General features: G+C 45.2%; 1 protein-coding gene across 1 annotated transcript in view; it reads right to left on the bottom strand.

Moving 5' to 3' along the window:
- LOC144101289 (voltage-dependent T-type calcium channel subunit alpha-1G-like) overlaps nucleotides 1–24600 on the bottom strand; it is an 82444-nt gene that overhangs the window by 39395 nt on the left and 18449 nt on the right. The window contains exons 7-14 of the mRNA XM_077634386.1: nucleotides 23464–23660; nucleotides 20773–21006; nucleotides 18946–19230; nucleotides 17645–18051; nucleotides 15483–15634; nucleotides 13980–14165; nucleotides 4241–4397; nucleotides 850–1005 (exon numbers count right to left, since the gene is read on the bottom strand). Coding sequence (XP_077490512.1) covers nucleotides 850–1005; nucleotides 4241–4397; nucleotides 13980–14165; nucleotides 15483–15634; nucleotides 17645–18051; nucleotides 18946–19230; nucleotides 20773–21006; nucleotides 23464–23660 — 1774 coding nt within the window. The remainder of the gene's footprint in view (nucleotides 1–849; nucleotides 1006–4240; nucleotides 4398–13979; nucleotides 14166–15482; nucleotides 15635–17644; nucleotides 18052–18945; nucleotides 19231–20772; nucleotides 21007–23463; nucleotides 23661–24600) is intronic.

Raw genomic sequence — 24600 nt, 5'->3', positions numbered from 1 at the left:
GCACAGTTTAGGTGTCCACCTGCTGCATGGCTGTTACGGCGCTTCTCCCCAGAACTGCTCAGAAGGGCGCGCAAGGCACGTGTAAACGGTTGTCACGTGATCAGTTACGGCCACACCAGCGACGCCGCTAAGCCCGCAGACGGGCCATTAGACAGTTTTAGCTGTGCGTACGCAAAGCGCTACGGCGCTGCGTGCGTTACGCTGTCCGCTCCGAAGTATGGTTTTAGCTGGCCGAGCCGTAGCGTCCCTCAGGCGCACGTAGCGCCATCTAGTGACAAGACGTCAAAGCACATCAACGCTCGGTTGAAGAAAATTTCAGCCGTGATTACTGATAACTAGTGTGAGTGCATTGGGAGCCTTTTTTGTTCCAAGAATAAAAACTATGCAAATCGAAGAAAATGTAAGAACTGGCTAAAAGCTAGAAAGGTGCTTCGCCAGGTATCATTGCTACGAGGAAAACACACTGCATTTAGTTAGGCCTAGGAGCTTGAAAATCGCCAAATTATCTGAAAAACAGGGGCTAGTTATCGCTTATACCGCTACGTGTGGGCAAAAGTAGGCGAAATAAAAGCGAACCGCTACCATTTGATCGAGCTATTGCTTCGGAGAATCCAGCGGCGACGTGTACTTATTCCGAAGCGGGCGAGCAAACTCCTTGCGTACGCTAAGGCGTTGCGTACGCTAAGCTAAAACTGTCTATAACAGCTGCGCTGTAAAATAGCACGCGACAACAGAAAAAAATGAATGAGCTTAATCAGATGCCATAACATTTCACAGTGAATGAGATTTAGGCATCGAGAGCTATCAAGACAGAGAGTAACAAAGTGAGAGGTTGATTAAGATGTGCACCTCGGCTGAGAATCCTTCGACGAGGATGGCCACGAGAAGATTGAACAGGACATAGTTTCCGAACGTCATGAGCGCCACAAAGTAGAGGGCCGCCCATGGAGAAGTCTTCTCCATGCCGTTGAACAGCACAACGTTCCAGTCTTCCTGGGTCAGGATCTGGCCAGACAACGGCAAGACTTTCACAAAGATGCGCTCGCATGCGCGCATTTTAAGGCGCCGCCAAAGACGCGAAGCCGTCTTCGCCCTTTCAGTTCAGAGACTTGCACATGCAAATTAATTTTGCTGCGTATATTCGCAAGGAGGCCAAAAGAGTGTTCGTAGGAAGACTACTGTCAGTGGAACTTTACACGAGGATGGTCACAGTAGTGGTTAACAACATTGCTCGTGTATCTGTAGAACGCTTCAGACGGCAATACGTGTTCTACAGATGCTTTTCAGTGAGTTTTATTTTTTTCTTGTTCTGAATAAAAATACGACAAATAGGGGCCGAAACTTTATTGCCGCGTCATGAGACACAACATTTCTTGACTTGAGCAATAGGAAAGTAAATAAAAGGCTGAATTTTGGTCACGTGCTTTTACTGCTGATCAGAGTTTGAGTTAAACATAAGGGGCACTTGTTGGAAGGACATCCAGTGCCTATTTTCAAGCTAATATAAATATTTTTAAAAGGCACTGCAAAAGATACGATATATGGTGGCGCCCCAGAATACGTACAATGTAAAAATGTCACAAGTATGATTTTTGTGTGATCTACACAGTAACCTTTTATTAATTACTATGCACAGAGCAGGAAGGTTGGTTTTTCATAAGCATTAGGCGTTGTTTTTGCATGCTTTTGGTTCCCATTTTTACATTGTACCGTAAAAACTAGACAACTTCATCACGAGCATCAGCAACACAAGAGGAGACAAATCAGTGCTTACCAGATATGACTTACCAGCTCTGACATATGAATAAGTTGAGCCATGCGGTTTTAAAATACTTATGTGCATGCAGCCACCGAAACTCTTGCGCTGGGATAAAATAATACTAAGCTTGCAAGAAAAACCCGTTTATCAAAGGCCGACCTCGTTCTTGCAACAAGGTTAAAGTGCGCCTGTCTTTGTGAGTATGTGGTTCTGTGTAGTTCTTCGCTGTTAAATGAATCAAAAGATTATTAAGGGAACATGTGCGCAGCTCCTCATAAAAAACAAAATACAAGTTGATTTACCATCTTTTTGACTCGTTCATTGAAAAAAATAGTGGTACGCTTAAAAAGACGTAACTTGAAACTTCAGTTTAAAAATAAGCTCAAAAGTAGCTTAAACTTTCTTTGTTCACACCACAAGGCGATAATGATGAAACGATGAAAACTAATTCTTTACGATTTCTAAAAGTACGAATGCAAAAAAAAAGCTTGTAGCAAGAAAACGGACGAGCTCGAATTGCAGTCTTAAGCATTTTTTATTACGTCCAGCTCAAGTTCAAATACCTTGGTGGACTGAAAACAAAAAAATTAGCACAGAAATGCAAGAGTATTGACATATGAAAAATATTTTAGTCGTCATTAAGTGAGATAGAGATAATGCCTGTGAAATGAACAAAGAAAGCTACGCGTAGAGCTTGCACATTTAATTCAATCCTCACATATGAAGCTCAAGGCCACTGTCTTTTTTTCAGTATTTCTGAATGTGAAATAAAATTTTGCATACCTTAAAGTATCGAATACATTAAATGTCTAGCTAAAACAAGAACCAAGTAAATTAACAATAATTCTTGTTCCTAAGTGGCTCGTACCGGAATCCAGAAAAACCACTCAGCTGGAACTTCTAGTCAGCCACGTGCAAGAACTCGTTCTTGATGCATGAGCCAAGCGTAGGCATGAAACTTGAGTGTACGTTAATGGAATAAGAAAGAGGAGAATGCATTTTCAATATTGAGAGGTGATTAGCTGCAGTGAAAACTATGCCCGTGAGAACCGTCAATAGACGCACTGATTAAAGAAACCTTGTCTCCGACGTTCCCCCCAAAAGAAAATTGTTAGAACTAGGCTAATTTAATCCCAGTTTATTACCTTAAAGATCACAAGACGGTATTACAAAGGGGTAACGACTTAAGGGGTATTACTTAATTTGCAGCGCCAGAACTAATTTGGACATTACATTATGCCAAATTGTGACTGGATTGAGAAGTTATCCGTAATCGAGAATTAGAAGATGCTTGTCATGAACTCCAGCTATTAAACACTGGATTCTCCATGTAACACTCTTGGATACTAAGGAGCTTCAGGCTGAGAAACTACACATTGAAAATTTGATCCGGCAATGACTGAGTCAGTTTCTTAAACAGTACGAATGTTTCCGTTCTCTCTTACAGCAGTTAGAAAATACTGATTTAGGAATGCGACGAGGATCGGAGTTTTTCCCTAATTTTCTGAGTTTCTTCCTTTTTTGATTCTGAGTGCATAAAGAGAGGGCAAAGTTAAATTTTCACGAGGAACATGGACGGGTATTGACATAGGCTCACCTAAAATGCTGTTACTTAACATGGTGCCAGCAGTTAGTTGTGGCTTATCAACTCTAGTTTGCGCTTAAAACTTGCCTCTAATGCCGTTGATCAACTTTTTAGTACTGCAGCTAGAGTGTAAGGTTCATTCCGAACACTCTTTACGCAGCTTGAACATCATTAGAAGAGGATTTTGATAGACTTGTGCTCACCGCTGTGACTGTGGCCTCACAAAATACTGAGAAAAAGCAGCGACTTACACGCGAGCCTCATACCATCAAAGTTCTTGCACGAACGCGCGTAAAGGCCGGAAAGACTACCTAAGGGCGCTGTTCTCGTAATGTGCGTGGAGACAAGTGGCTTTGTGTAGTTTACACTAGGAGCATTAATCGAAGTAGCTGGTACGACATCACAACTGGAAAGCACTGTAGTTATGGGAGCGCAGAGGGTGACAGACAACGAGGGCACTGTCTAACAATTTAGGACGAGCTATCAACAAATTGTTCGTACGCTGTTATCTGAAGCATTAAGGACACAATTAAACATTTGATATAATTGTTCTTGACTTAGACAAGTAGATTAATGTCAAAAGCATATCTTCATGCTAATTACACCTTTAGGTGGTCGTACAGCTAATTAATTTCAATTTATTCATCCAACTGTGCTGTGCAATACCTGTCCAATGTGCCTTGCTAAACATAACAAACTGCTAAACAGAATCTAACGAGGTCCACGGAAATTTTATACACATGCCTATCAGTAGCACAGCATATTCTCGCCTGAAAGCAGGACAAATGAAGTCAAAGTTATTGTTCAGTGCCCGCGTCGTCAACGTCGTCGTGACGTGTCTGGCCCTGAATCTACGCTGCTCCGCAGCTAAGTTTCTGCCCAACTCGGGGCCTCACCTGGAACACGGTGACCGTGGCCCAGAGGAAAGAGTTGAAGTGCTTCCGGTCGCAGAAGCACTTGACGGCCGGGTTGTACAGGTCGGAGCACGTGCAAAGCGTCGACTGGTCCGTCCGCACGCAAAACTTACCGCCGAACAAATGCATCCCCAAGCAGCTGCGTGTACACACGGGGCGCTCAGACCTACCCTCGCTACCGAAACGCAGCAGCAGAGTTACTCCTTCGCCGTAGCCCTGTCCACCTCGATAAGGCTGCTCCCATCGTTATCCTTATAGCTTGTTACTCTTTCGCTCTCGCGACGCCCACTGACCAATCAACGTTGAGTTCCTGTCCTTGAGACAAATAGTTGCAGCTATAGGCTCAATGGCTACGATATTTCTAGTAGATTTTAATCCTTTTTAAATCATTATTTCCAAGCAACTTTTCGTTGTTATTCGTCGGCTTTGAAGCTTATGCACGTCAGCATGGTAAACAAAGGTCTGATTTCTTTGAGCTTTTAGCTATAATTCTCTATACACAGTCTACAATTTGCTGTTTGTACAAAGCGCAGCTTCGGAATGCCCCGCGCATTGTGCATAATTTGTGTTGTGCACAGATGTGCTTTTTGCGCTGCAAAAACCTGTCATGGCTTTCGACTTTAAGTATTCTGCATAATGCTTGCAAGCTTCTGATGGCGGGTAGAAACCTATCGATGGCTTGCAGCGGCTTCGAGTTTGTGTCTCAAGCATTGAGCGCTTTTCTAAGCGTGCATAAGACATAATAGTTTCGCGCTATCATTTGTAGGTCAGAAAAACCTTATACGAAAGACTTAATTTAAAGTAGCAGAGGTAGACTGCTCAATATTGGAAATCGATGGCTTTACGCTGGCATTCATGTGACCAACATTTGCCAATTTATTACCTATATTGGACCGAGTAACTGTGCTGAATTGGGCTGGTTAGCAGTGCGGATATTGGAAATCGATGTTCTGCACTGGTACTTGGTAGGACCGGCCTTTTCCAATACATTCTAATACTGGGCCGATCAGTTCTGCTGCTGAGGTTCAGTGGTTTTACTCTCGTTCTTTGTAGGGCCGCCGTTTGCCAATAGATTATCAATATTGGGCCGATCCTGTGTGCTGCTGAGGTTGTGGCATCTCTTGTTTCACATGAGAATTGAGTATTGGTGGTGGACCCTAATGACTGCTGATGGGCAGCAGAAGCAGAAAGCCATGACAAGCCACTGTGAGCCACTCACACAAGACAAGAAGTCATTGGTTGCACACAAAACACAGAGAGAAAAAAAATGTCCTGGCTGGCGCCTTCACAAGAGACCACAAGCGGACACACGTCACGAAACCCACCACAGACACGGATCACGAAACGATGCCTCTGCCTCTCTTAAAAAGGCGTTGGAAAAAACAAAAAAGTGATTGGCCACTGCTGCAACGTGCACCCTTTCTCCATCAACTCCACTTTAGTGAGGTGAACGCAGCCTCAACGTAAGACTGTCATTACTTAATGACAAATGGCAGGGATTAACTGCCTTTTTGAGAAATGAGAAACTAACATGGCCACTGATGTCATTTGTAAACTTTACTACTCTGCGTAACTAGAGGTAGACATGTACGATGAAACTCGGGCTGACATCAGGCTGTACAGAGGTCCCCTTTAGCGGATAGGCGATTGGAGTCGTACTTTAAGCTTTGGAACCAGATACACATGTGAAATTGTGAAACGGGCATAAAAATACGTTAAGATATGCGCAGCATTTCTTGATTCCGCTTTTTGTCTGCAAGCACTGCCTCCTGCAATTTAAAAGAAACAGGCGATCGTACTGCAAAAGCACCTGATGATGAAGCGGAAGCATTTTTGATGTCAGCTGCTTTTCTTACTTCACATTAGCATTGACTACAATGCCTAGTTAGAAATTTTGCGTCCTTTCTTGACTGCATGCCCGTCCTCGATTTTTCAAATGAATGTGAATATACGTATAACCGTAAGGTTAATCTGGAAAATATGGCTAATGTTTTGGTCGGGGGACTATTTTTGACTTCCAATTTTGCCTAGACAATGCTAGGCTTTTTGGAATTTTCTCCTCTAGTAAACATTTCCTTGACAGGCGCTTTAAAATCTTATCACAAAATGGTGGAAGAGTTGATGAAGAAATACTGCTGGCTTAAATTTTTTTTAGCACAGTACATCACCATGTAAATAGACGACCAGTGTTTGCACCTTTCACAACAAGAAGCTGCTGCTTTCCAGATTTGAGCGCAATAAATTAAAAAAAGAACACAAAGCGAGTAATGCCAATAAATGCACCAATAAAACAAAGAAAGCCGAGGAAACGAAAGAAGAGACAAAAAAAGCGCAAACTAAAAAAAAAGGGAATGTCAGACAAAGCCAAAGCCAAGCCGGCAGCAAGGTCACGAGGCATACAACATCAAAACAGGCACATGTCTCCAAAGCAGCGGGTGGCTTGCAGGCAAGCTAGCACGTTGCCGAGGAAAACAGCCCAATGAACAGGCGACGAACAGGACACACAAAAAGCCAAGGCACACGCAGATACACACATGGCAGCACACACATAGGACACACACATTCATCCTGATTTAGATTGCTGCCACTGTTGTAGGCTCCTGCTGGCGGTGGCACAACCAATGAGGGCAACGCAGTGATGCCTGGAGTCCACCTAAAGGCCACTCCAGTAGTTATGTGTTACCTCCTTTCAGCACAGTTCTAGGCGGGGAAACTTGCAGAGTAATTTTAACACATCTGACCACATCCGCAAGTCGTAGTAAAGAGGTACCCACCTTTAATGCCGCACGATCTACGAGATTTTGTCACTTTCAGTGCTCTTATACAGTACTGCTGATATCACAAGTAGCAGCATGCACAGCTGTCGAGGTAGATTTAAAAGAACACAATGCCGACACTAGCAGAAGTCTACACAGCACTGGCAGTGGTGACACGAGTGGAAACGTAATTTCCTCCAGGGTAGTGTGGCGGCCTGGTCAGGTGCCGACGAGTACATTATACAAGAAAACATCTAGGCTGAGTTGGAGCTAAAATTAGTCTAATTAGTCGCAAGGGACGAGTGTATAGTCACGTGATCATTAAACATAAAATGTGTCAGCTGCCCTTCTCGGCAAACTAAGGCGAACATCGCCCTGAAAAAGGGGTGAACCTGAAACCGTACGCGAGGTCGAATATGGAGCAGAATTTACACGAAAACTTCCGGACATTTCCGTCTGAATGTATCAAGGAGAAAAAACTTCTTCATAATATACCATCCAGCGGGATTCGAACTAGGGCCGGCGCAAACCGGGCAGCTTCGTTTCCCGTTGCGTTAGACAACACGGCCATGGTTTCAGCCTCTCGATATAGGTCTTCTCAGCTTTCTGTCAAGCGCACTTTGTTTAATTAAACTTCGGGTGAATTTTACAGCGCAGGCTAAACACGAGCACGCGAGTTTCTCATGAGAAAAGTACAACAAACTCGGTTCCAAGATACGACACAAATTTTCTGCCATGCTGTTGCGATAGAAACGCTTTCTGTTGCACTGCACAGTGGCCTGTCTTCGCGCAAGATTTGGCTCTGTTGTGAAAACAAGAGAGTGCAGAATACTATAGAAGGCGTTGTTATTACGACATAATTTTCTTCTGTCACGACAAGAATCTCTGTTGTTAAGACAAGGTTAGTTCCCGAAATATTAAAGGATGTTTACTGCAACAACACAAACATTTTGTCATGTCTTTTGACAAGGTTGTTTCTCGCACAACAATGACTTTATGAAGTTCATACCTTGCTCTACCGTCTTCAGTCGTGGTTGGGTTACAGTGTCCGTAGTTACTGGCGTCATGCCAGGTACTCTGCCGACGGGGTTTTTATAGCGTGCTTCTCAAGAAATAATCAAATCAAACTCAAATTTATTTCTGCCTTCAAAAGGTGCAGACAGCAGAGGCGCAGAAAAAGCTGTAAGATACAGCTTGACAAAGGCGCAGCCCCTTTCTTTTCGTTTATTTGTTCTTAACCACTATCACGTGACTGCCAGCCCGCAATATCTTTTGTAGTGGATTAAAAAGCATACTTTACTTGGTGCAACAAAGAAGTAATGTTTAGTTTGCTTCACATTATCTTTCGCCACGAACATTTACTTTCCCTGCGTCGACACCTTAGTCAGCTGTGGCTACCCCATAGATGGACACGGAAAAAAGGCATTCACTATAACACATAGACACAGACACACAGACACACAGAACAGCCAGACACAGCCAAGACGGAGAGAGAGAAAAGAGAGAGTGTGATCACAGGCCTGGAGAAATGCACTCGTAGCTGCGAGGGGTTTGCATTTGGTCTGGCGCACAACGAGGGCATCATGAGCGCTTTCTGCTACGGGGTACGGGGCCGACATGTCGCTGGGGTGGTCGAACGCCTACAGTGTGCAGTTTGACACAACACCGGTGCGGGTTTTGCCACAGAGGGAACACGGTGACCCGTTTGATCTGCGGCAGCTGCAGTGCTCGTGCGCGCGCACCCGATGTCGTTAAGGTCTTGTTCGAGCCCCCTGGGAACAGGCCGAGCTTTCATGTTTTTTTGCCTAACTTCTCGCGCAGAATTTCGAGGTATTCTATGTTCTATTCTGAATTCTATGCCGATGCGACATAGAATAATGACTTCCCGGTACAGCTTTGGTAAGAAGTAAAAGCGTGTTTTACTTGTGACTTTCTGCATGCTAAAGCCTGCTTTGTGAGCGACTGTGATGATCAAGATCCATAGAAGATTAAGGGAGCTCATTCGCCAAGTCCGGCAGAGTTGGTCCGAAAATAGAAAATTTTTTGTCATCCTGTCGTTACGACATACTTTTTTGTAATACTGCGAAGTTGTCTGTTGTCGCGAAAGGACTGGCTCTTTCGTCACGACAGGGGGACTACACGATACTAAAAAATCCTGTCGTCACGAAAATAATTTTTGTTGTCAAGTCCCAACATACTACATAAAAGTCTGTTTTGACAACAACAATCTTTCTGTTGTGTTTTACAGTAGAGAGTGATGTAAACTGTCTAGAATTTGTTAAATTTAGAGTAAAAGGGACTCCCCAATGCACACTGCAATAATAATTTAGGTTAAGTTCAAAGTTGAGAGCGCAATATTGAAAAAGAAAAAAGGGTTTGCTTTTTGTTTTAGCCACCTTATACTTCGCATAAGCTGATCTTGTCCTCTGCTGGTAATTTGACAGTCGCTGGATTTACAGTAAGAGAGGAGGACATGGTCATCCTGAAAATCCTCGTTACTTCGGTTGCATTACGTTGAAAAGTTTTGGCAGTGGTCAGAATTCAAAATTTGGCTGCACCGCAACCTGACTAAGAGAAACTCAGGAAACATATTCGAGCCTTGTGGCTGTGTGCCAATTCAAATTCGCTCCATATGACAGGAAATTCTTGGCACTGTTGTACAACAGCCTTACCGAGACCAGATACTGCTCAGGAGCACTGCAGCCACCAGACACCTACTGGGAGTGTTGGCCAAGGTATGAAGGAGGCACCCCACGCGCGACTATCCCAAGCAGCACAGGTAGTCAGCCCAATATCGGAAACACCGGCCAAATAATGGCATACAGTTATGCCCCATATTGGAAATGCTGGCCCAGTAATGGCTATCTGCCCAGTATTGAAAAAGCACATTGGATATACTCCAATATTTAAATACTGGCCCAATATTGGCCCGCACTAAAGCCATCTATTTGCAATATTGAGCGGATTACACGTGCTGCTTTAGATAGCCCTGGCGCCGCGACCGTTGGCTATTCACCGACTGCCTCTCTGGGCTCCCATCACCTCTTTGTCTCCTCTTGGCAGCTTGCCGAGCTCGTCCCCCGATGACAATCGAGGAATTTAGGAGAAAAATAAAAAAAAAGATGCAGAAGACGCTATTTGTGTACCTGGAATACGGTAACTAGTGCCCAGAGGAGGGAGTCAAAGTTCTTGCGATCGCACTGCACGGTCCCGTCGGGTTCCTTGACACAGAATTTGCAGCCGAAAAGGTTCATGCCCAGAACGCTGCAAGGAGGGGGGCGAAGTGTTGCGCATGGAGTATGCGCACAACACAAGTACGTCACACTGGTCAGGTTGTGCGGCCTCGAAGAATAAGTGGTAAGGGCTCCATTTTAACAACAGCGCACGCTTAAATTTACAAACAATGACACTGCTTGTGTGTATGCTTTGCATGGCTGCTTCTTGACATGTAAGTATACGGAAAATTCTGGATAAGTATTACACAAAAACAGGCGTCGTGAAAGGCGTTTCTCTTGTGCTTTAGGTTGTTGTTCTCATAGGATTTATTTTCGAACCGGAATTCCTCTTTTCAATTTGATATGGAGTCGAACATGCTTCGCTAAATGGCAAATGAAGTGTGAGCATTAATTGTGTGTCCGGGAGTCAAATATCTATCGTAGCTTTATAAAATATTGAATAAGGTATTAACTCGAATAACCTGAAGGTAGGCATTAACATAAATACTAAGAAGGAAAAGAACTTATTGGCTAGAAGTATGGATTAGTCAGATAACTATAGCGATGCGCAGAAGAGTAGTCTATTTAAGATTGATTTCCTCCTATTCAGGCGGGTAATTATACTTTCCTTCCCAGGTGCGTAGCCTTCAAGAGCCTTCGTCAGATGCGCTCTGAATATAATGTGCGTGAAAAACGTTGCTGCTAACACATGCCATAGGGTTTTCGTGGAACTCCTGACAGAGGGAAGTTCTGTAGGCTGGACAGAAATGTCGTCCTCACCTTTTTGGCTTGGATCATTATTAATGGCATGAAATGTCCGTGTAGTGCTCAAGGGCATCTCCGGTCACCCATTCTGCAGCCGCAGCACAATGGACCAAAACTTAACAAATTTTGGCTGTAAATTGGGGCTGAGCATGTTAGTTTCTGCAGCTCTATAAAAAATGAAGCAACCGGTCTAAACTTTATGAGTTGATAGCTTCCAGAGCGCAAATGACTCAAATTTTGCTTTTCACTCGCCAATGGCTCCTCGTTGAAAGCATTTGACCTGTTGTTTCTCTTGACCCGACTGTTCTTTCTTATAGGTCTCCACGTTTACAGACATAAAATGCACTAAATTAAGTTCAGCACAATTAAGAACACCTAATTATAGCGCACACTGCCTAGAACGTTGAGCCCTGAAGTGAAATGTTTGCGAGAGAAAAAGCTCTGCTTCAGCCCCTACACTACCAACAGAAAAGAACCGAGCTTGCGGCGGCAAGATCTAGCGTGATGATGTGCAATGCGCAAGACGTCTTGCAAGGAGTGAAGCTGTGCTCGCAAGTGAGGAGAGTGTTATTAGCTATGCCTTTTGCTTTGCTGCAGCAGCGCAGCTCAGTGACGGGAACAGAACAGTGTGAGTGGCAAAAAGCACGGCCCAGTGAGGCACGCCCTGAGGTGTAAAGCGCAGTGGGAAGGTCTGTACACAGCCAAGGGTGGGTGGGTTTACACCAACGTGCAATGCAGCGGTTGAAGAGAAAAAGAAGCTCTCATGCCTCGCACATTTCGAGTCGTTTGGAGGATGTGCCTACAAGTTGACTCATACGTCGGTTTATTTCTAAGCTGAATAAGAACCAAGGGGCTATGCAAAATGTTCTAAGAATGCTGTGAAGTAACATACCTTTATGTCAGTAAAATATACAAAGGCTCACAGAAAGTAAAAGGACCGAGAGTTCTAATATTTCAGCAAGTTTATGCTTGGTCTGTGTTTAAGAAGGCATGACGATATCCAAATAGGCAGTACAAATGGCTATAAAGAACGGCAAGCTACCCACCTTAATACATAACTCTCAAATCTGTGAAACTGTGTTTATTTTTACTTTTTGTTCGAGTAAGCTTTGATTTTACTATTCAGAACTGCTCCCAGTGAAATTATATTGAGCATAATCACTTATTTTAAAGTTTGTCCTAGATGGCGTACCTAGTTTTAAGAAGCAGGACTAAATAACTTCTCCCAAAGCTCCCCACGTTAACTTCGTGCAAGCTTTAAGTACATCTTGTAGACACATCGACCAAGCGACTACAACGCAACCAGAAATGGCTTCCAGAAGCATGTGCATGAGAGCGCCTTATGGAGCCCTATACACCGAGACCCCTTGGATTGTGTTTCGTGAAGGCAGGCAGCAAGGGTTTTTACGCTGTGGTGAGGAATGTGAGAGGTGAAATAAAGTGAAAAATATTGTTCATTATTACAAAAAAACAGCTGATAAAACCGAAGAGAAAAAAATTTTCTGCCCCGTGGGTCCCAAGTTGTACTTGGAAGTCTGTTGTGCACGTGACGTTGGTTGGTTGTGGTCTGCTGTTGCGCCGAACGGCCTTGTGGAAGTAGTTCTCCACACACAATGTACACTACTCCCTGTGTCACAGATTGCACGAACACTCTTCTCTGGAAAGTATTTTTCTATGATGATAGAAAATGAATTGTGCCTGACAAGATCCGCTCAGTTTTAGTTTAGGTGCCTAGACAACGAAGTGTTCGTGAAGACTTGAACTCTTTCTTGTAAGTGTTCGTTTCAAGCGTGATGCAGAGCAGAAAGCAGCAGGCCACACTAATAGCTGTGCAGAGCTAAAATACCACCCGAAAAAGCTCCGACTCAGCATTTTGAATATAGCTAATTAAAATTACACTTGTGTAATGACTATGTGAAAAACGCAGTGCCTAGCTGCCAAGAGTGTAGTCTCAATAGCAGCCAGCTATAGTCAAGGTGTGATCATTCTTAATTTCATACACCAGCCTTCACTTTGGCTATCACAGTAGGCGAGAGTACAGCTTCTTTCAAACAGCCACCACTGATAAAATCTATATTATATTGTTGTTATATCATACGAACTGAAGTACATGCATAGAGGCTAAAATAATAAAAAAATGCATGCAAACAACTAACCCCTAATGGTGGCCTTTGCTGCAAAGTACTGCACGACTGCAGATGTGCGTAAGTTCTCTCACATTAAAAATGTATCAGTTTTCAACTAGGTTCAAATATACTTTTACGTGAGCACTATCTGCAGCTAAGAGCAAACAAACCTGTCAACACCTGCTGGCCATGCCTGCCCACCTAACTTCCTGTCCCACATAAATAATATATTGTATCGCCCTACCATAACATGTATCGGGAAAAAACCTTTCCTGTTTGCTTAATAATTTATAATAACATTACTCTATCGAAAACACACCTTCGCTTTCATAAGCTCCAAAAGCATTCAAGGCCCTTGAGAAACATCCAAAAAGAGTTTGCAGTTTTCTCGGTCACACTTTATGAAATCTCGTGTGCCCGATATGGAGCATTCCTTAGTAACAAACTGCAGCTTGCTTTGGAATAAACTTATACAATGGGCATGTTTTACCAAGTGCATGCTTAGTAAAGCTCGAGAATGAAGGAAGACTAGCATGCCAGTGTGAGAAAGTGACAAGACAGCACTGCCCTGGTGTACCAAAGATGAAAGCGATTGTGGTGTAAAATTTACAGTCGAAGCTTTTTTTTTTATCGCAAGCTTAACCTTGGAGCATAAAATAGAGCACAGCTTTACAGCCAGAACAAGTCGAGCTCAAATGAAGACATCCAGCGGTCACTACTACAACTAAATCATTTACTAATTATGCGGACAGAGAGGAAGATTTCCCTGCGGCATCTCCGCTAAGCCCTTCGATTCGTGTCAGAACGCAAAGTCAGTGGGGCGGCACAAAGAGGGCGGTAATTGTTTCTCTCGCCTTACCTAAAGATGAAAATAAACAATATCAGAAGAGCGAAGAACACGGCCACGTTGTCCATCGTCCGCAGCATGATGAAGAGTTGTCGTCGCAGGGCCGGCATGAACCGGACGAGCTTGAGTATCCGCAAAAGTCGAAACGTCCGCAGCACCGAGAGACCACTCCCACTGCTCTGGCAGAGCTCCACTATGCTGCCATCAAGACGGGAGAAAAAGGGCGCACATTCAACACACAGGTACTTTGCTCGTAAAGGTTTTCTCTCCCACCCGTGCAACCACATAATGTCGTAAGCTAAAATCTTCATCACTTCATTGAAAACTCAATGCTATAATTCCTTGCTCGAGCGTGACACTTAAGGGGTGAGAAAGTCGCGTGAAGACACACTAGCGGTCTTGAATTTATATTTATTTATTTACAGTATACGGTAGACCCTAAATGGGTCCTGGTAGGAGGGGCAAAAAGGCATAAAAGAAATACAGCAAATAACATCGCAGAACAAATATAAATAATGGCACAGAACAAGAACCAAGCACTCAGCAACTGTGAACAAGCAATTTTGTCAAAGGCATTGACGGTGTTTAGTAGATCAGGCGGGAGTTCATTCCATTGTGTTATTGTGCGCGGAAAGAATTAGTATTTAAAAATATCGACCCTAGCGTTGTACGGTGTTAGTGATTCCAGGTGATGATTTCTTGCAATCGCCGCAGACCACATGTCGCTAACGGCAGTTTTATGTGGCTTGCTTTTCACTACATTGCCAAGGAAAATTTCCTGTCGCGCAGCCCGAAAACAAAGTACAAATCATGTCAGTAGTGAGCATATATAGTTCATGCGGAATCAAAATTGAGAAATAACTATAGGTTTGTGAAGAAATGACTTGTTAATGATGATTTTAGAATGAGTATTAACCACGGGCGGATTCTTCATATCTACATTCCAGTGAAAATCAAGGAAAACTTATGCGATCCTCTATTTTCTTTTGCTACACGAAAAATGCCTGGCGTACATGGCATCAAACCTGACTTCTGCTTTCTCTAAAATTTATTCATAAAGCCCCCTCTGGTTTATATCAGTTCAGTGTAAAAAGCTGCACTGAAAAAACTGAAAAAAAAAGGTGAACGTGTGTTCAGTTTTTATCGAACATCTTTACGCGGTGAACTGACGTCACATTTTCAAGACAACAGCGCTAAGATTTGCCGGCTGCAACTCATGGCAGTTCGAAAAATAGCTGCTCTGACTGATCAGAGAGATGGTGTCGTTATGGTCCTTGCCAGAAGCTGCACCGAGTGTTACGCAGAATTATCTACAGTTGTGTTCGGTGCATTTCAGCACCACAAGAACTCTTCAAGCAGTGCATGAAATGGCATCTAAAAATACGTTAGTATGGACAAGCATTGGCAGGTACTGTCACTTTAGCTTCCAAGGTGACAGGGCTTCAGCCTGACAGATGTGACGCATCGAAACGCATCATACTTCAGCCATGCATAAATGATGCAGGATATACTCACCTAAGGATGACAATGACGCCATCAAAAAGGTTAAACCCGCTGCTTATGTAGGAGAGGAATCCCTCAGCAAGAATTTTGAGCAACATTTCCAGGCCAAAGATGCCTGTGAAGATAAGGTTGCTGATTTCCACGGCCAGGGTCAATTCTTGAGGCTGAAACAAAAAATTGCAAATTAACTCACTGGTAGCGTGCAATGCAAGCTTGCATTAGATTTGAAATATGAGTTGGAATTTAGAACAGTCATGAGAGCGAAACGCATCACCATTAAGTTATAAAAGCACGGTTGATAAGGTCGGATTGAAGAGTTTTCGTTTGCTCTACTCAGACATTCAAAACAGATGATTAAAGCTAGAAATTTTCACGATTTCATCACTAAGGGCCCCTTCAGTGCTAAAAAGCAAAAACCTGAGGGAGTCATTAAATAATTTAATTCGAGCGTAAAAAGATATACATACTTTTGGCGAGTTATGAATATTTAAGGACAGTAAAACTCTGGAAGAATAAGAAACGCACGTAATACATAAAGAACAAAATTACAAACTGCTCCGTCATATTCCAATGCGGCATTTCTAAAAAAAATTTAAGCAGTTTTGTGTTTAGGAATTGTTTTTGAATAACTCTATGTTCCTCCTGCATAACTGGCATCTGACAATTTAACACTTCCGCGGAAAAAAATTGCATAAAAGACCGTCTATGCAATTAGGTTAGCTTTCCTGTAGTTCCGCCTGCACAGGTAAAAAAATTATTCACATTTATACGCTCTGTATCAAGGATTATACGTAGGGAATTACAGGTTTCAAGGTAGTCGTAACGTCAATCAAGAATATCTGTCTGTCCGACCGCTCAAATGCAATGATTTTGTGTCCTCAGGAAAGCAGATAGTTGGAACCTGCACAGTTCAGTAATTTAATTGCATCCAATGCAACCTGGGGGTGCAGAGCATTACATGTCATCAGAGGCCACTACCTACACTCTAAAACAGGAAAAGTAAAAAAGAGATGTGGCTGTCCTCTAGTGCTCTTCCTTTATATAAAAGGGAGTGCTCTAAAGGACAGCTTACTCCCTTCTTACTCCCATACAGGTGTATGTCCTTTAGTGCACTCCCTTTATATAAAAGGAAGTGCTCTAAAGGACAGCTTACTCCCTTCTTACTCTCATAGAGGCGTATGTCCTCTAGTGCACTCCCTTTGTATAAAAGGGAGTGCTCTAAAGGACAGCTTACTCCCTTCTTACTCCCATATAGGTGTATGTCCTCTAGTGCACTCCCTTTATATAAAAGGAAGTGCTCTAAAGGACAGCTTACTCCCTTCTTACTCTCATAGAGGCGTATGTCCTCTAGTGCACTCCCTTTGTATAAAAGGGAGTTCTCTAAAGGACAGCTTACTCCCTTCTTACTCCCATATAGGTGTATGTCTTCTAGTGCACTCCCTTTATATAAAAGGAAGTGCTCTAAAGGACAGCTTACTCCCTTCTTACTCCCATAGAGGCGTATGTCCTCTAGTGCACTCCATTTGTATAAAAGGGAGTGCTCTAAAGGACAGCTTACTCCCTTCTTACTCCCATAAAGGTGTATGTCCTCTAGTGCACTCCCTTTATATAAAAGGGAGTGCTCTAAAGGACAGCTTACTCCCATATAGGTGTATGTCTTCTAGTGCACTCCCTTTATATAAAAGGAAGTGCTCTAAAGGACAGCTTACTCCCTTCTTACTCCCATATAAGTGTATGTCCTCTAGTGCACTCCCTTTATATAAAAGAGAGTGCTCTAAAGGACAGCTTACTCCCTTCTTACTCCCATATAGGTGTACGTCCTCTAGTGCACTCCCTTTATATAAAAGAGAGTGCTCTAAAGGCCAGCTTACTTCCTTCTTACTCCCATAGAGGTGTATGTCCTCTAGTGCACTCCCTTTGTATAAAATGGAGTGCTCTAAAGGACAGCTTACTCCATTCTTACTCCCATATAAGTGTATGTCCTCTAGTGCACTCCCTTTATATAAAAGAGAGTGCTCTAAAGGACAGCTTACTTCCTTCTTACTCCCATATAGGTGTACGTCCTCTAGTGCACTCCCTTTATATAAAAGGGAGTGCTCTAAAGGACAGCTTACTTCCATATAGGTGTATTCCTGTTTAGAGTGTAGCCTGCGGCCAGACAGGGATTGGCCCACCTGGTCATGGTATTCAATGCCCATGCTCAGCGTGTTGACCAGTATGGCCGTGAGGATGCCCCTCTGGAAGTACTGGTGTCCCACCAAGCGCCTCAGCTGGGCCTGACGTGCCCTCCAGAAGCGGCAGCAGGGACCCCGGTAGTGCACCCGGGTCGTGCCGCTGCCGGAGAGCTCGTCCTCGTACTCAGAGTACCACGACTCCTCTTCGTCCTCTATTCCGCTTGAGGACGAGTATGACGCTTCGTCGTCGTCCTCGTTGTGGTGCCGATGCCGATGGTGGTGCCGGGAGCACGATGACGATCCCGATGAGGAACCAGATGATGGGGACGGAGAGCTGTTGCCGCGCCGATGCCGCGAAGCCCCATGGGAATGAAAGGTCAGCTGCGGTGCTGAGTAATGCTTCGTACCTGTAACATGAGATGGCGCGACGGTCGACGATCAGCTGGCCCATGATGGGCAGGTTGAGTGCATATTGTTGACATATGGTTTCGTATCAGCACGTAGATAAACGAGACACCAGCGGTATGCATGCCGAAGGGCTAATTGCGCTAATCTCTGAGGCCACTTGCGGACCCTCACCTAGGGGCTTTAAAGGAATGACACAAAATGATGGCACTAAGGTGCTGTAGCGATTCAGCTGAACCAACTCCCTCTGCGTCGCTAGCGTGAACGCTGATCACACGTGATCAAGCATATCTGCAGAAGTTCAAAAGTCGCCCGGCTTCAACCCACTATGAAAGCAATTCCCTTACAGGCACGTTACCTGTGTGTAGCTGTTTTTGTGTTGTAACACTATTTACATAACACAGGTAGCTGGCCTAATCTACCCGCTCACTCTACGCTCGCGATTTCTCGCTCGCAATGCCGACACCGGATTTTCTGGACAACGAGGTCTTTAACATTATCGCGTTAAAAGCAGACGACTAAGACAAGATCTCGACAAGATTTAGTTAGGGTTCCAGATGTTGGTGTTATCATGCTTTTGTAATTACTGTGTGACAGTAAAAACCGATCAATCAATCAGTCAATCAGCCAACCATCCAATCGATCAATCTATCTATATATCAATCAACCAACCAACCAAGCAATCAATCAACGAACCAATCAATCAATCAATCAATCAATCAATCGATCGATCCACCAATCAATCAATCGATCAACAAGCCAGCCAACCACTCAATCAATCGAGCAATCAGTAAATCAATCAATTAGTCATTAAATAAATCAATCAATATATCAACCAATCAATCAATCTTATTGACGTACTGCGGCAGGTTTAGCGCACCAATCCGGCGCCTCACCTTTGCTGAGTGTAGAGTAGAACCGGTGCATGGCAAAGTTGCTGGCAAAGCTCGCAGCCAGCGCCGCACTCTGGGCGCCGCTGAACGCGAGCAGTTCGGCACAGGTCAGCGTGGCGCCGGTGGACGTCGGCAGATGGTGGGAGGAGGAGGAGCCGCTGGCGACGGAGCCCAGCGGCCGCAGCTCGCTCCCTTCCGGCGTCATCGGGGCCTGGAGTGAGACGCTCTTCCCCGTGCACGACTTAGTGCTGCCGGGTTGCTCGGTCAGCAGCGGAGGTGTGCATGGCCCTGTATGGCCACAAACGTCGATAGTGCGATGAATTTACGACGCATGCATGTGGTCAAATGTTGAGGACAATCCCCCATGGTGGGGTAGATTTTTTAAAATAAGGACGTAATTACTCAATGGCGTGCACTCAAGCGGAGACGTACGGCTAGAAAGGAAAGCTATACAGCTACACCAGAAACTTCATAGTTAAAGAAATATTCGAATTTTTATGTAACTATGAAGTTTCTGAGAGAAAGCTGTATAGCTTTCCTCTGTAGCCGTATGGCTGTGCTCGGGTGGATGCCAGTGAGTAATTTGCTCCTTTATTACAAATTTACTCCACCTTGGGGGATTGTCCTCAACATTTGACCAACACTGTTCCCACTTCGAGTTATTAATTAGCTCTCGCCCGATCATATGCCAGCCGTCCCGATTCGCTCAGTTGGTAGCGCGACTGCTCCGGTGAAGCGGTGGTCCCGGGTTTCAACACAGGACCAGAACGAATTTTTCTTTAACTACAAAGTTTCTGTGTAAACTTCTTTTCTTTGTAGTCGTATGGCTGCGCTTAGGTGGATACCAATAATTACAACCTTATTAAAAAACCTGCATGTGTATCGGTCCTGATAATGCTGCTGGTTATAATAGCAGAAATGGGACATAGGCGTCTAGGTCTAACTTCTGACATGCTTCCTGCTTATGCACGCATAACGCTTTTGAAATTGGCGGGGATACTGGCTTGAAGAATTTACAAATCTTGTCTCAAAATGTTGCAGCTGCAATCAATTTCTTACTACTTACAAACTGAATTGTAATTAGGTATGCTTCTTATTTTTTCCACTTTTGTTAGCGGCAGCTGCTACTCATGCACGTTGTAGTGTGGTGTGGGAGACCCACAGAAATACTTAATTGACAACCTTTTCGTATGTCGCGATTCGTGAAATATGGAACACGAATTAACATTGTGACGTTGTGTCCGAGCATGCGAACCCACTGCTACAAGCACCAAGACAGCTTTGTGCTGAGGCCGAGGGTATATAAATATCTGTTGGCAAAAAGCTTGCAGGATAAGGTGTGCTGCGCCTGCATGAGCTGCGCTGCCTAAGTAGAGGCAGTAGGGTATTCCTGTAAGCAGTAGGCACCTTTTCATTGTGGTTCTCTTGACGGAGCTCCATAGAGAACCATGTATCCTTCGAGCATATCATCTGAGCTTGTAGACATATGGGTGCTCGGTCCTGTACTGATTCCACTGAACTTAAACTAAAGTCAGCATACTGCAGCGCTAACTTTGTAGGGGATGTTGGCTCGTTTCACAATGCTCATGGCCACACAGGTGTACCTGTGCACGGAATATGCAGAGGTGCAGAACATAGTTGAATTGACCTTTTCAGAGGTGCACACGTGCGGACAGAGTACTCCTTTACATTTAGGTAGTGTGCAGTCTGTCTCGACGCCCCGGCTCGAAGCCGCATGCAGGAGCTTTAATCAGGCCAGCGCGTACTTTCCCCGCTTCCTTTCTACGGCACGTGCTGCCGACTAGCGGCGGTTACGAGAACGACCGTTACCTCCCGGCCCACTGTTGGAGACGCACGAGGAGCCGGAGGCGGCGGCCACCCTGAGGCACGAGGGCCTCCTGGGCGACGCGGCCAGGTCCACGTCCGACACCTCGGGGCTGGCATGCGGTGGCACGACCAGCATGTGGCAGCACTCGGTGGCGGCGCTCTCGTCGCACGCCTCGAACACCGCCGGCAGCGCCGCCGCGGATGATGACGGCGACGACGAGCACGAGGAACCTGACTCTGCAAGCGGCCGAGGAGAAAATGGAGAGTTGATGGGGGCATTCTCGTGATGCTATGAAGAGATTCATCGCTAGTTGTTTTGAGGGGAGGGGGTGTTAGTGCATGTGAAAGGCACTAACGGCCACGTGTGTCGGGTAAAAAGGAATCAACGGGTCATTTAGGACCTTGTTATGTGAAAGCCAAGGGGTACTTTGCCGTGCTAGTCGTTCTATGTTGAACAGGTAGAGGAACTGCAGAAGGGAGATAGGACGAATAGAGTAATAGTCAGACACAGCGCTGCTCTCGGACATCGCCTCTTCTTGCAGTTCCTATTAAGCCGTGAGGTCTTTTTGTACGTATGGTATTGCCACAGAAATGCGGCTCTATGTCTGCCTGCTCCCTTCGCCGTGAATGAGTTGCACTGTTCCTTTACCTTGCTGTGTGATGACGTCAATTAGTACGAATCAAACGAACTCTGCACAACTAGCACTTCCAATCAACGTGTAAAACACATGTGGATTAAGGTTCTCTAAAAAATAATTGCATGGGACAGCGCCGAGCTGCGGCTCCTTCAACGCTTCAGCTGCTGGGGCGTTAGCAGTTTCCACGTGCACACAACGACCCGAGCACAAGCGGCCTGGAACCTTCCCACTTTCTCAGCCTCATGGAGAGGACAATTGAAGGCAGCTCCACTACCCAGGAATATGCACCCCGATTTTCACCAGTCAAGACGACAAGCACGAGCCGAAGCTGTGAAAAGGCACTACGGCGGGCGTGAGGGCGTGTTCTATGTCGATGCGGCGGGTCCCGAGCCGGGAATGGCGGTCGTCGCCCTAGTGCACCAAAATAAAACAATGGACGGACCAGTATTGGCTAGCCAGGACATACTGGCTGCGGAAGAAGTGGTGATTGCTCTAGCTGCAATACATGTACACTACCTCGGAATAGTCTTACTGATTCACAGACAGCGTATTGCTATTGCCTCAGAGGCAGGATCGCAACGCTCGCAGCTAAAATCCTGCAAGATAGCTACACCCGTGGCTGCCAAGCCACACGCAAACACTTAATATGGGTACCAGGTCGCCAGGGCATCCCAGGGAACGAGAGCACACATGCCTCAGCCCGAGCATTTCTCCCCCGTGCACTCAGTCCGAATGCCATGGAACCTCCAACCCTACTACTAACTTACACCGACATACTTCAGCAATTAAGGTTATCCCGTCTGGTCTATCCTCCACCAGCTAAGGCACTAGACAAAGAGGAGGAACTGCACCTCCGAAGGCTACAGACCAGCTCTTACAGCAACCCACGAAGACTACACGCAATAGATCCGGACTCATTTCACTCACAATGCAAATTCTGCGGGGAGAAGGTGGACCTGTACCATATGGTATGGGCCTGCCAACAAAATCAGGCTGTCACTATTGATAACCGGCCAACGCAGGAGGGGTGGGAGGCAGCTCTGACCAGCTCGGACGAAACGAGTCAAATGGAACTCATCGAAAGAGCCCGGACAGCAGCCTACGCCATTGTGGTTCCGGTTCTGAGAGCTCAAACCGCCGCTACAACCTCCTAAACAATTTCATTAAAATATTTTCACCACCACCCACTTTCTCTTGCGCCTTCTCATTTCCTTCGCCCATCTCCTTGCGGCGCGGTTCGGGCATGACATTATAATGAGAGTTATCGCCGCCTTTTCTTTCTTCATCACCTTCATAATCCCTGCAGGGCTTCATCATCACTGCCGTCCACTCAGTACTAAAAAGCATAAACTTAGCACATGATCATCTGTTTCCTTAGGGCAGTCGGACAAGTTGAGGCCCTCGTAGTTATGCTCGCTTTTGTTTGTCATGGTGAACGGCTTGTTTAGCTGAGGGGCTGCCACTTAAACGAGTTGATTCGTATTTCGCGCAACAGCTGTGGAATTCTGGACACCAACAGTGACGTCACAAATTTATACGCCGTAAAATGGCTGGCCGCGTGTGGCGACCCCACTGGGAGATTCTACCCTGTCGTTTTCGCGGTTTTGGTGCTGTGTGTGTGTTAATTATTAAATTGTAACTTTTAACCACGTAACGAAGATTGACGACGATGACGATGATGACGTTAGTGAAAACAGAAACAGCAAGTAATTCATAAGTTATCGATACGGAAAGAGCAACGCGGGCCACGAAAACATGGGGGTGGATGGATGGATTGAAGGTAGGAGCGTCTCCTTTGAAACGGGGCAGTGGTAGTTGCCACCATGCTCAGTTTTTTCCCTTTAATTTTGTTTAACTCTGCTGTAAGTTGTTAATAAAATTCGCCATTTTCTTTAAAATACGTCTTTCTACACTTTCAAACTTATGTCGCCTCTCTGCTTTTGATCCACAAATCCTCCAATCGCTTTTTGCTAATTTCCACCGCAGATTTATTTACATGACTATTGTTTACATGACATGATTTATTTACATGACACCCTGCGTGCGTGCCACCTACCGGAGGAGCAGTGACTGTGGCTGTCGTCCAACGGGCACCCGTCAGCCCCGAAGTGTCCTGGCGGACTCGACGCCCTGGCGTGGACACGCGTAGCGGAGACTGGCGAGACGGCTACTTCCGGCCCAGCCAGCTGCGCTTCCGGGTGGCTTCGAGGAAGAGGCCGGCGACGCTTCCGCCGTCTGTACCACCGTAGAAACCTGCGGGTGCACCAGCGAGAAACGAATACATTGGACAAGTTGGGGTATCTGCTAACTACGTTGCCGAATGAGGATGGTGCGACAGCCTTTTTGGCACGCAGATGCACTGCAAGCTTCCGTTCCGTATGGGAGTATAATGATAGTAGCTTGTCCACAGCTCAAAAGTCAAAGTAGTACTTTGAGGCTGCCATGTAAGCATAGAAAGCGAAACTTTCAGCGAGTCTGCGCAGCATGCTAAAAGGTGGCGTTGGCGAAATCTGCGTTAAGCTAAAACAGCCTTCAGTGCGCTCTCTGGAGGGCACTACAGTCGCGAAAACGGGTTTCAGAGTACGTCGTCCTCGACTCTCTTTAAAGATAACCCATGATCGCTATTAGTCATAAAGAGACGGATAGTGCAAATCCACCACTGTCTACTATTTTATAAGGAAAGGCGCTATAAAGATGAATTTTGCCTAGTAAGAGTGTTATCGCTTGCCAGTGTCTAAGGGCCCGTTTCGGTGAGTGCCATTTACATGTCCTACAAGTTAGTGCTGCGCATAGACAAAAAAAAACTCATGCCTTTTACGTACTTGCTGTGGCGGAAATGCAGTGAGGATGTCAAAATCGGTCAGAAATCGGTCTGTTAACTCCCGTTTTCTTTAAATACAATTTTAATCCTGCACTTCTAACCTTATGCCAAATCTTTTCTTTTCCATCCACCATCCACCAATCTTCCAGTCTCTTATCGCGAACTTCCGCCGCTAGCGCCATCACCAGCCTTAACACTTTAATAACGCCAGCTAGCGCCACCTGTCGCTCGCCAGTATGGTACGCCTAGTAACTGCACCGGAACGTTTTCACTTTTAGTGTGGCGTAACTGCAGTGTGGTAACGTGCTGGGCGAACATGATGGTAGTGATGATTTACTGTTCCCACGCGCTACAAAATCTTACATAAAAGTA

This window comes from Amblyomma americanum, chromosome 8, assembly GCF_052857255.1.
Source record: "Amblyomma americanum isolate KBUSLIRL-KWMA chromosome 8, ASM5285725v1, whole genome shotgun sequence".
NCBI classification, from domain to species: domain Eukaryota; kingdom Metazoa; phylum Arthropoda; class Arachnida; order Ixodida; family Ixodidae; genus Amblyomma; species Amblyomma americanum.
This window is presented reverse-complemented; position numbering and strand designations above follow the sequence as displayed.